General features: G+C 54.4%; 1 protein-coding gene across 2 annotated transcripts in view; it reads left to right on the top strand.

The window, feature by feature from the left end:
* The window catches only part of CPNE2 (copine II), a 66290-nt gene extending 54458 nt beyond the window's left edge, over window positions 1-11832 (top strand). For both annotated transcript variants that reach the window (XM_011971858.1, XM_011971860.1), the window contains 3 exons: window positions 1240-1373; window positions 9980-10216; window positions 11411-11832. In XM_011971858.1, coding sequence (XP_011827248.1) covers window positions 1240-1373; window positions 9980-10216; window positions 11411-11518 — 479 coding nt within the window. In that variant the 3' untranslated portion in view covers window positions 11519-11832. The remainder of the gene's footprint in view (window positions 1-1239; window positions 1374-9979; window positions 10217-11410) is intronic.
* Window positions 11833-12185: the final 353 nt, after the last annotated feature.

Raw genomic sequence — 12185 nt, 5'->3', positions numbered from 1 at the left:
AAAGAAAGGAAAGAGAGAGACAAAGAAAAGGAAAGGAAAGAGAGACAGAGAAAAAAAAGAGAGAGAAAAAAGAGAAAGAGAAAGAAAGAGGAAGGAAGGAAGGAGAAAAGAAAAGGAAAGAAAGAAAGGTAGAGAGAGGAAGGAAGGAAGGGAAGAAGGCGGAAGGGAGGGATAGAGGAAGGAGGAAGAAAAGTCTGAGTCAAGGAGAGGGGATGCATGTGGGTATGGAAGAGGGCTGTTTCTACCATCATGAGACCTTTTGGCCTAGGATTTGGCTTCAACATAGCATCTACCTTCCCTGGGGATCTCCAAAGCTGGGCCAGGGTGTCTGATTTGGGATAGAACTCCAGTGACATTTGGTTGGTCAACTTCATCCCTGGCCAGAGGCCGTCTGGGTAGGGCTACATGGCAGTGTGCTCACAACAGCAGCTATTTACAGAGCGCCTAATCTGTACAGACACTGTGCAAATGCCTCGATCCCCCAACCCTGAACCGAAGCCATAGCATGTCCAGAATGGACGTCCAGAACAGACCTCCAGATGGCTTCCCATTGTCTCAAAGCATCACTGCAAGCTTCGCCAAGCCCCTTCTCTGGAAAGGCCTGAGAGACCCCCCTCCTGCCAACTGCCAGAGTGTAGATTGTCAGTCCCATTGACAAAGACGTAGCCTCAGAAAGATTAAACCACTTGCCCCAGGTCCCACAGCTAAGAAAGGCAGGATTCAGGCCGGACACGGTGGCTCACACCTGTAATCCCAGCACTTTGGGAGGCCAAGGTGGGCAGATCACCTGAGGTCAGGAGTTTGAGACCAGCCTGGGCAACATAGCGAAACCCCGTCTTTACTAAAAATACAAAAATTAGCCGGGTGTGGTGGCACATGCCTGTAATCCCAGCTACTCGGGAGGCTGAGGCAGGAGAATTCTTGAACCTGGGAGGTGGAGGTTGCAGTGAGCCGACATCCTGTCACTGCACTCTAACCTGGGCGACAGAGCAAGACTCTGTCTCAAAAAAAAAAAGGCGGGATTCAAACTCTTAAGGCCTGTCTGACTTCACATTCAGGGCTCTTGACTTTTTACCATGCTGGCCCTTCCCTCTGGGAGCTTCCAGTCTCACGGGGCCTATGCTAGCCATGGCAGGGACATTTTGGGTAAGCATGAAATAGATGCTTCATCAGCAGTGGGATGAGAGCGGGTGTGGGGTCAGGGACACCTGGCTGATCCAGACTCTTCTCCCGAGGCAGGTGTGGATGGTATCGCCCAGGCGTACTCAGCTTGCCTGCCCCACATCCGCTTCTACGGTCCTACCAATTTCTCCCCCATCGTCAACCACGTGGCTCGGTTTGCGGCCCAGGCCACACAGCAGCAGACGGCCACGGTGAGTAGTCAGCTGCAAGCCAGGCATGCCAGGAACCACGCACATCCTCTGGGCTGGGGAGTAGGATATTCTGCCTTCTCTTTGCTCTAAATCCTAGTGGACACCTCTGGGCCTCAATTTACCTTCACGTATTGTAAGAGAGTTGAGTCAAGCTCCTGGCTTCCTGGAGCACAGACTGGAGAAAGTAAATCCATTCGTGCTGAGCGGGAAGCAGGGCTGTAATCAATGGGAGATGTCTCCCCAGGGCGAGGTACTGGTTATTCCCATAAGAGAAACAAGATGGAAAACTGGAGGCGGTGATCCCTGAGGCCCTAAGGCTGACCCTTCTGAGCCACCTAGTTCTAATCAGAGCTGCCCCTGCCTCACACTGAGGGCTGCTGAACTGTCTGGCCCTGGCCCTACACTCAGCAACAAGCCTAGAGCCTCACTGCCCCAGCCTGAGGCTGCCAAGGCAGCTGCGTGGCATCTGGAATATATGGTGAGCAGCCATCCCAGGCATCTGCTACCCTGGTCTCCCTTCCCTTCTCCCGGTCCCAGCTGCAGGCTGGCTCCCAGGCAGGCCCTACTGGCAGAGCCTGATGCCAGTGATGGGGTCACCAAGGATCACCTTGCCCACCTCCCAATTTCCACCATGACCTGCCCTTGCCTCCCTCTGCAGTATGAGTTGAGGGGTCTTCTCCCCCTGCCTTAAGGGCAGTTCTCTGATGTCCCTTCTACCTTCTCCTGACCTTGGGGACCTGACTGACCTACATGCCCTTTGCATAGGACTTCTGAGCCCCTGACCCAGCCCTGCTCCTCAGGCTCCAGCGCCATGATGGGGAATCAGGCACCCAGCCTGGAGCTGTGGATGCTGGTCTGGGTTGAGGAGACTTGACTCCATTTCCTTTCTGGCCACCACCTCCTGGGAGACCTTGGCCAGCCCCACCCTTTCTCATCTTCCACCTCCATTGAAGGAAGAGGGTTGCTGAAGTTGCTTCTAGAGTGTTCATTTCACTAGACTCTAAAATATCCCAAATTCACCCACTTCCCCATGGCCACAGGTCTCACTGGACCCTGCAGCCGCCCTCACCACTCCTCACACCACCACTCCACACGCTACCATTTGTTTCCCCCACTGGAGGGTCAGATCCAGCCGCTGCCCTGCCAAAAACCCTCTGCCATCAGATTGGATCCCCCGAGGCCAGCCTCTGCCTTCCTTACTGACCCCCTCACTGACTGCACAGCCCCTTCCTTCTCTTAGGATGATTCTGCCACCCAACCCCCTCTGTGTTCCTTAAGCAATCCCAGCTGTTCCCCCGCAGGTCCGTCCTGGACTCTGCAGGGCCCTCCCTCAGGGCCTCCTCCCCCAAGCAGCCTTCCCTGACCACCTATCTGAAGCAGATCTCTTGCCTTCTCTGCCTGTTCCTGGCTGACCCTGATGATGGTCGGCAACGTCTAGTTCACATCCTTCTTTCCACGCCTGGTCCAGCGCCTGGGCTGTGCAGGCTCATCGTGCTCTGTGAATGGATGAAGTCAGCGCTAGCGGAGGGATGTGAGCTGTACAAGTTCAGTCAGAGCCTCGTCCCCCAGGGAAAGGGACCTGGTCCCATGCCTAAGGGAACCATCTAGGGGAGGGAGGCACCTGGTCATCAGGGAGGTGGTAGTTGGCTTCCGGGAGATGGTGGGAAAGACAGTGCAACCGCCCAGTGGGTTCACCTTGCCCGCTGCCTAGACAGAACTGATTTATCAAGGGGAATTGCAATGGAGAAAGAGTAATTCACACAGAGCCAGTTGTGCAGGAGACCGGACTTTTATTATTACTTAAATCAGTCTCCCCGGGCATTTGGGGATCAGAGTTTTTAAAGACAATTTGGTGGGTAGAAGCTTGGGAAGTGGGGAGTGCTGATTGGTCAGGCTGGAGATGGAATCATAGGGGGTCGAAGTGAGGTTTTCTTGCTGTCTGTGTTCCTGGGTGCGATGGCAGAACTGACTGAGCCACATTACCGGTCTGGGTGGTGTCCGCCGATCCATGGAGTGCAGGGGCTGCAAAATCTCTCAAGCACTGATCTTAGGTTTCACAATAGTGACATTATCCCCAATTTGGGGAGGTTCAGACTCTTGGAGCCAGAGGCTGCATGACCCCTAAACTGTAATTTCTAATCTGTAGCTGATTTGTTAGTCCTGCAAAGACATACTGGACCCCAGGCAAGAAGAGGGTCTTTTTGGGAACGGGCTGTTACTGGTTGGTTTCAGAGTCAAACCATGAACTGAATCCATTCCCAAAGTTAGTTTGGCCTACACCCAGGAATAAACAAGGACAGTTGAAGGGTTAGAAGCAAGATGAAGTCAGTTAGGTCTGATTTCTTTCACTGTCATAATTTCCTCAGTTATAATTTTGCAAAGGCAGTTTCCATAGGAGCGGGGAGGGTCAGAGCCTGTTGTGATGGTTCAGGAGGCAGCAGAGGGTCTGTGGGAAAAATGGGTACCCTGGAGTGGCAGGTGCCAGGGTTTGAATCCTGCCGCTATCCCTTCCTCACTGTGTGAGATGGACAAGTCACACAGTGACAGGCCAGCAAAGAAGGACAGGCCAACAAAGAGCTCAGGGAAAAGCGGCCCAGGTAGAGGGAACAGCAAGCGCAGGACGCAGAGGCAGCGCCCAGCCGGAAGGAGCTCAGAGTGCCAGAAGGAATGTCCCGGCCCTGACCCTGGCAACCCTGAGCCTGGGGCATGTTTCTTCTTACGGAATGGAATGTTTCCTGCTCTGAACCCATTTCCTCTTTTTGTTGTTTGAGACAGAGTTTCACTCTTGTTGCCCAGGCTGGAGTGCAATCGTGCAATCTCAGCTCACTGCAACCTCCGCCTCCTGGGTTCAAGCGATTCTCCTGCCTCAGCCTCCCGAGTAGCTGGGATTACAGGTGCCCACCAACACACCCGGCTAATTCGGTATTTTTAGTAGAGATAGGGTTCCACCATGTTGGCCAGCCCTGTCTCAAACTCCTGTCCTCAGATGATCCTCCCGCCTCAGCCTCCCAAAGTGCTGGGATTACAGGTGTAAGCCACTGCACCCAGACCCATTTCCTCTTATGAAATGGGCGTAATAAACCCCTAGTGTGCTGTGAGGACCTGGATGCAGGCTTAATGGGCAGTAACTGGGAAAGGGCTGGGAGGGATTTTTTTTTTTTTTTTTTTTTGAGACAAAGTCTCATTCTGTTGCCCAGGCTGCAGTGCAGTGACACAGTCTCAGCTCACTGCAATCTTCACCTCCTGGGTTCAAGTGATTCTCCTGACTCAACCTCCTGAGTAGCTGGGATTACAAGCACCTGCCACCATGCTGGGCTAATTTTTGTATTTTTAGTAGAGACAGAGTTTCACTATGTTGGCCAAGCTGGTCTTGAACTCCTGACCTCAACTGATCCGCCCACCTCAGCCTCCCAAAGTGCTGGGATTACAGGCGTGAGCCACGGCACCCGGCCGGGATTTTTTTTTTTTTTTTTTTTTAATTCCTGGGGTTGCTGGGCTAGAACTGGCTAGAGAGGGCACAGCAAGAGGCAGGCTTCAGCTTGCACTCCCTCCTGTTCGGGTGCCAGGCCATTGTCCCACCCAGTCTTGTCCACCTGAGCAGGCTTTCAAAGGGATAGAAAAAGAAAGTCCTGCATGTTTGTTTAAGGGGAAAAATGTGGGGTGGGGAGTGGGCCTGCAGCCCAGTGTTAGCGCCAAGGCCCTTTCACCGCTGCACCTGCAGAGCCGGTGCAGGACTGGGTAGGAAATAGGGTCCTGGGGAGAGGTGGGTCTGTGTCTGCTGGACCCAGATCTGAGGAGGTTTGGGCCCCAGGAAAGGCCAGGAAGGGTGTTCGTGTGTTCTGAGGAGCAGCTGCGGAGAGCTCCCCAGAGGGAAGAAGCAGAAGGACTTGAGGCCCAACCACCTGGTGCTAGTCCTCTGGACATCCCAGCCACTTTTACTGCGACTTGGTCCTCCCGGCCTGGGGGAGGCAGCCACCTCCTGGCTCCCTTCTGCTGGAAAAGCTCTGTCACCCACCCAGGCTGTGTGATCTCAGGGCATGTCTGAACATGTCTAACCTGCAGGAGTGGGCCTAAGGGGCCTGTATCAGGCCCTCCCACTCTGATGTCCAAGAACAGATAAGGCCATTCTCTACCTCCTGCCTTACCTTATCTCCTTGGCCTCAGGGTGCACCAGTGGAGGGGAGGTGGGGCTGCCTGGTGGTTCAGCCTCAAGCTCTGGGAGGTTCAAATCCCAGCTCCCCCACTTCCTGACTTTGTGGGACCCAGAGCTGGTAGCTTAAACTCTGTGAACTTGTTTCGTCTGTGCGACGAGGATAATGGAAACAGTTCCTGCCTTCTAGAACTAGCTAGGCATAGAAATTGCTCAGCGTAGTGCCTGGCACACATAAAGTGCTTCCCTGCTGGCCGAATCTTTTGGGGACAGCTCTTGGGCTAGCATTCGGTGATGCCAAGCACAATTAATCCCAAAGCAAAAGGAAGTCATTTATGAATTATCCCCTGATGCTTTTGTCAGCCGTTTTTTAGTTTGGGGAAGAATATTTGGTGTGGCTTCACCCTCCCCATCCCCAGACATATGTGCACCGATGCACACCCACGTACAGGAAATTGAGAGCAGGTGGTGGAAGCCTCTCTCTAGGCAGGGATGCACTCTCCCATTCATTCACTCAACACATCTTTACCGAGCAACTTCTGCATAGCACTGGGGAGACCATGATGAGTGAGACAGGGCCTCTGCCCTCCCAGTGCCTGCAGTCTAGTGAGGAGCCCTAGGCCAGGAGCAGGAGACAGGGGGACTAAGCACAGATGGAGGGCTTAGGAAAGGCTTCTTGGGAAAGTGACATGTGAGCTGAAACTTGGAGGATGCTTGAGTTAGCCTCATAAAGGATGTGTGCGCGTGGAGTGTCTCAGGCGGAGGGAACGGCACGTGCAGAGGCCTGGAGGTTTGGTGTGTGGGTGTACCGGAATGAAGGAATGTGTTGAAAGAGGAGGAGGTGGGGTGAGGTGAGGCTGAAAGGTAGGCCAGCTCCTGCGGGGCCTCGAAAGCCATTGAGGAATCTGGGTTTTCTCTGGAGGGTGGTGGGGAGCCACTGGAAGGTCTTATGCAGGTTTGAGTGGGCCTTGGGGGGACTCCTATCTCAGGCCTTCATCTTTCCCTCTGCCTTGGCCCCTGAGACCTGGGCCTTGCTATTCACGGCCCATTCCTGGTTGGTCGCCCAGGCGTCTGGTGTCCCAGTGGAGGGGGAGCTGGGAAGCTGCCAGCTCCCTGGGAATTCCACCTACTCCCCTGGCAGGGTCCTCAGCAGCCAACTTCCCTGAAATGAGCTAGGGAGTAAGTGCAACTTCCCTAGACTCTGCCTGGAACTGTTGTGGTCAAGTCAATTTCTTATAAATCAAATCACACGTTAAATGCATTAGGGGAAGCAGTTGTTTACAGCCCTAGAAACCTGAAAAACCTCGGGGTAAAGGCAAGAGTTGCTTCATCCTTTTTGGGAGTTGGGTTTTTGGATTCAGTCTGACAGTGATGGGCTGTTTCCAGAGGTGGCAATGCTGGGGACAGGGTGAACCAGGACCATCTGCAGGGACAGCAGAGCCTGCAGAGCCTCTTCCAACCCCTCACACCCGATTCCACTCTCCGTTCTCTCCATCCATAACCCCTTCCCCTTTGATCTGTCCTGGGGGTAGGGCTGTGTAATAGATGTTTGAGGCTCCTGAACAACTCTGGCTTTGTCCAGGCTGGGTGGGAAGCCGGGGACTTGTCAGCTGCACTTTCACTGCCGAGGTCTGGGCTGCTGACCTCAGGCATGGCTGGGCACTCGCTGAGGCCAGGCCCCTGGGTGTGGGCATGGTGGCTGGTTGATTGGCACACAGGGGTGCGGGTTAAAGTCCAGTACCAGGGCTCTGGGCCCCACCCTGGCCTGCTATCCTGGATATTCAGGCCCTCAGACACTGGCATGCTCCGTGGGAAGAAAGCGTTTCCCTGCCGGGCCCCTCTGCTGGAGACAATGACAGGCCACTGGTGCCAGTGGGCGGTGGAGGAGGACATCATGTAAAGAGCCCCAGCTTTGGCGTCAGCCAGGCTGGGTTCAATCTGGACTGTGCCATTTCCCGGCTGTGAGGCCTCAACAAGTTACATCACCTCTCTGAGCTCAACTCCTCTAGAATGGGAGTCAGTGTGAGGGTGACAGGCAGGGTCTGGGTAGTGCTGTCACTGTGTGGTATCACCTCCTCTGGCCACTGGTGCCCACAGTCCTGCAGGAACTGTCTGCCCCCAGGCTCCCCAGGGAGTGGGAGCTGCCAGCTAAGAGGGAGGCCCAGGCCTGAGTCCCACACGTCTCCTAGGCATGGGGCTGATAGAAATGAGGGAGCCAGGAGGGCCACGTGTGGAGGGAGTGGGTACTGCCTGCCTGAGCTGGAACGGGCTTGGAGACAGATCCCACCCACTGAAAGGTGGGGCCTGTTAGACCAAGGCCAAGCATTCTTTTCTTTCCTCATTGTCTGGCCTCTTAGTGTCTTTCCACCTGTCTGCTTAGGTGTCCCAGAAATATTGCCCTGGACTGTTTCTGATAGTATTGAGGTGGGGTTGGAGGGCCGCCTAAGGGAAGGGGCCCAGGAACGATGGTGGACTGTCAGGCGTAGGGTCTGGATGGGCTTCTGAAGCCCCTCACAGCCAGGGATGGGGGGCTGGCAACAGCAGCCCTCCACTGTGGGATTCAGGCCGCCATTTCCATGGCAACAGGTATCCCCAGCCAAGGGATTGGTCTCTTAAAGGCACAGTGCTGGAGCTAGACCACTGCTGCCTGGAGCTGGGGGTGAGGCTGGTGGGGTCCGTGTCTCCACACAGCTCACCCTGCTCCTTCCCTCCACAGTTGTACTTGGGGGGCAGACAGGGGAACAAGACACCTTGGAGGGCTGAGCTTGTAGCCTCTACAACCTCCCCAGGGAACAAGCGGCTTTGCTGGATATGAAGGTGGCCAAGGGCTGACCTGGGGTCCAGCTTAGTTCCACCCTCCTTAGCTCCATGACCTTGACTAGTCCAGGCCCCAGTTTGCTCTTCTGGAAGATGAAAGCCCCAAACAGAATACGAAGACCACAAGAGCTGATCTGTTGATGTTAGGGGTGGGGGAAACTGAGCTTCCCCTAAAGGGTCAGCGGGTACTAAGGACATAGCTGAGCTGAAAATGAGTTCTTGGCTGGGTGCAGTGGCTCACGTCTGTAATCCCAGCACTTTGGGAGGCTGAGGCAGGTGGATCACCTGAGGTCAGGAGTTTGAGACCAGCCTGGCCATCGTGGTGAAACCCCATCTCTACTAAAAATACAAAAATTAGCCCGGCATGGTGGCGGGTGCCTGTAATCCCAGCTACTTGGGAGGCTGAGGCAGGAGAATCGCTTGAACCCAGGAGTTGGAGGTTGCAGTGAGCCCAGGTCGTGCCACTGCACTCGAGCCTGGGCGACAGAGTGAGACTCAGTCTTAAAAAAAAAGGGTTCTTGGCCGATTTGGAATCCTAGGCCCTCACCCTCAGATGGTCCAGTGAGCCTCCCTGCACTTCACTCAGGCACTCCCCGGCCCCACTTCACAGTTTGTATTTTATATATCTCCCACACTAATTATTCAGTATTTGTTAGTTTTAATTTATAAAGAAACTCTATATCCCAGTGTATGTGAAAAAAGCAGTATCACTTGCCATAAATAGAGAGTAACAAAAATAAACACAACAAGCTGTACAATGGTATTAAAGTCTAGCTGGAGACTATTGTCTCCTCAAGCTCTGGGCTTCCTGCCTTCCCTTTCTGTTGATAAGGAAGCTCAGCAAATGTTAGAGAGACGTGAAAGACACAGTAGTACCAAACCAAGACTTGCTCCCGGGCGCAGTTCAGAGAATTGAAAGGCCACTGCAAACCAGTCCTCTTCCCGGGGTGACTTGATGGTGCTCAGTGCTGTGTTTGGGATGTGACCCAAATCCACTTATTTGCCAGCAGAGTCCCACACTCCTGGAAGCCCTGGCCCAGACGACCTGCTTTAGCTCCTGCAAGGTGTCTCAGATGGCCATGTTGAGTAGGGAATGGAGGGGGTCACAGGCGCCCATGCCCAGGTGCAGCAGAGAGGAGGAGACCGATCCCAGAGCAGCCCGTCAGCCAGATGTGTCCTCCTGCACCAGCCGTGGGCCTGTCGGGAATGCAGCTGACTGGGCCACTGCCACATGTCAGGCACATTATCTGCAACAAATCCCACTTTGCAGATGAAGAAACTGAAGCACTACAAGTCAAGTCAGTTGCCTAGAGTCCTACAGTGTAGCAACCTGCAAGGCCAGGCCCAGAGTCCAGGGCTCTCAGAGGCCACAAGGGGGAGTCTAAGATAACACACAGCACAGGACGGGAGAGCGGTTTGTACTTCCTGCTGTGAGCCGGTCAGAGTTTAGTGCATGAGAGGTCTGCAGGGGTTGGGTGCCGAGAGCAGGATGCATAGGGAGTTGTCTGGGACTTGGCTGCAGCTGGGTAAGACGCACTGCCTCCCTCCAGGACTCAGAGGGTTTGGGGTGAAGGAGGGAAGGAGAAGGGGCGCCAGGGCCTTGGCCTTGCTGAGTGTCCCGTTGACCCCCTCCCCGCAGCAGTACTTCATCCTCCTCATCATCACGGACGGGGTCATCAGTGACATGGAGGAGACGCGGCATGCTGTGGTGCAGGCTTCCAAGCTGCCCATGTCCATCATCATCGTGGGCGTGGGCAATGCCGACTTTGCTGCCATGGAATTCCTGGATGGGGACAGCCGCATGCTGCGCTCCCACACGGGGGAGGAGGCAGCCCGCGATATTGTACAGTTCGTTCCCTTTCGAGAGTTCCGCAACGTGAGTGTGGGCCTGGGCTGGGAGGCGGCGGTTACAGGACCCCAGCCACCATAACTCATAATCAAGCTTGAGAGTCTTGGGGTTGTCTGGCCCAATCCTAGACTTCTCCACTCCATTGACTATGCTCTTCTGAAGGCCTGCTATGGCCAGGTGCCATGCCAGGCCTTGCCCCGGTGGTGGCCGTTGTGATAGTGTGTGCACTTTCTTCCATAAACTGATGGAACATGGAGCTGTGGACATCTAGCCTGAGGCTCTGGGGTGGGGCTTCCTGGAGGACCTGCCCTCTAGTGGGGTCTGATGAGAGGCTGGGGCTATCCACGTGGTGTAAAGTGCAGGAGGAGAGAGGGGTTTTCCTGATCATCACACCCCAGCCAGCCCCCTCATTTTGCAGATGGAAAACAAGGCCTCCCCGTCATCTTAGGTTGACCTCCTCTCCCTAAAGGCCTCTGCCTGGGAGACGAGGTCCTCTGCCTTGTTCCTGGAAGTGGCTCTGGCTTTATTTGCAGGTGATCCCAGGTCTGCCCACAAGGAGGCCGGGGTTGGCTTCCTGATCACTGCCCTAGCAGCAGGGCCCCTGAGGAGTGCCATAGGGGAGCAGTCTCTCCCCTGTACTGCTGGCCGGGGACTTAACCCAGCCTCAGCAAGAACCGCCCACGGTGGTTTGCACCCAGTGGCCCTCACCTCTCTGCCCAGCATCCTCTGGGGTTGCCTGCGATGGTTCTACTCCTTCCTCTGGAGCATTTGCTTCCTGAGGACAAACGCTGGGCATCAGTCACCCCTTCATGCACAGGTCGGTGACCGAGTACCTCCATGTGCCTGGCCTGTGGCTGGCCGTTCACTAGTGAACCAGACTGTCAGGCCCATTTGTTCCCGCCAAGAAGGCGCTCAGGAGATGTTTGCTAGATGCATAGGTGCTTCCCACAGATGGAGTCATCCTAACCCATTACTCCCAAGCATCTCAAGTGCTCCAGGTAACACTTACACCTAACTAAAGGAAGGTAATGTGATCAGGGGGAATTTCAGGCCTGGGCTGAGATGAGGGACGCCACTTGCAGACAGCCCTGGCCCGCAGCCCTAACTTTGTCCTCAATGGACACCTGCTGTAGCAGCCCTCTGGGCATAGTGCCGCTCACAACTTCCGGTCATTAATCCTCATTCTCTCTCTTCCCCACCCTACCCTCGTTCACCCTGCAGGCAGCAAAAGAGACCTTGGCCAAAGCTGTGCTGGCGGAGCTGCCCCAACAAGTTGTGCAGTATTTCAAGCATAAAAACCTGCCCCCCACCAACTCGGAGCCCGCCTGAGCTCCAGTGCCCAGCAGCAGCATGTCGGCTGAGCCTCCCGCCCTCCCCCAGGAACATGCACGCTCACCCTGCTTCCTTGTGGGTGGCCTTTTTTTACCGATCCACATTTTTATTTTTTACAACCGGACCTCCACCCCCAACTTCCTTCAGCCCAGCTGGGCTTCCTTTGTTGGAGTCAACTGTTGATGCTTCCAGGCCAAACTGGCTTCCTCTCCTCCTCTCCCTACCTTTGCCATTCTTAAGTATTGAATGTACTTTGTATAATTTTAGTGGAATTATTATTGTTATTGAGAATAAAATTTTTACAATCATAACTGGCTTTTTCCAAGTAACTATATGCAGACTCTGATGAAAGGAACGTGTCCTTGGTGCATACTTCGTGTCGTAGCCTGCACCTAATTAATTCCTGCTGTCTTTTTTAATACTGTGACTGTGTTCTATTTGTGATATACTCAGGGTAATAAACAAGTTTCAGACATCCCTGCGTCAGCTCCTTCCTCAGCAGGGACCTGACGGGCTCACTGATCTGAGAAAGGAAATGGAAGATGAAAATCCACCCTGCAAGTCTGCTAAGTTGGTGTAGTCACCTGTGCATGGGGACATGCATTCCAGATGATAAGCTGTTAAATCGCTGCCAGTTAACAGTGATAACCTGTTAAACTGGCAC

Source organism: Mandrillus leucophaeus, unplaced genomic scaffold, assembly GCF_000951045.1.
Source record: "Mandrillus leucophaeus isolate KB7577 unplaced genomic scaffold, Mleu.le_1.0 Scaffold125, whole genome shotgun sequence".
Lineage (NCBI taxonomy): Eukaryota > Metazoa > Chordata > Mammalia > Primates > Cercopithecidae > Mandrillus > Mandrillus leucophaeus.
The sequence above is the reverse complement of the archived record's forward strand: the minus strand, read 5'-3'. Positions and strand labels throughout refer to the sequence as shown.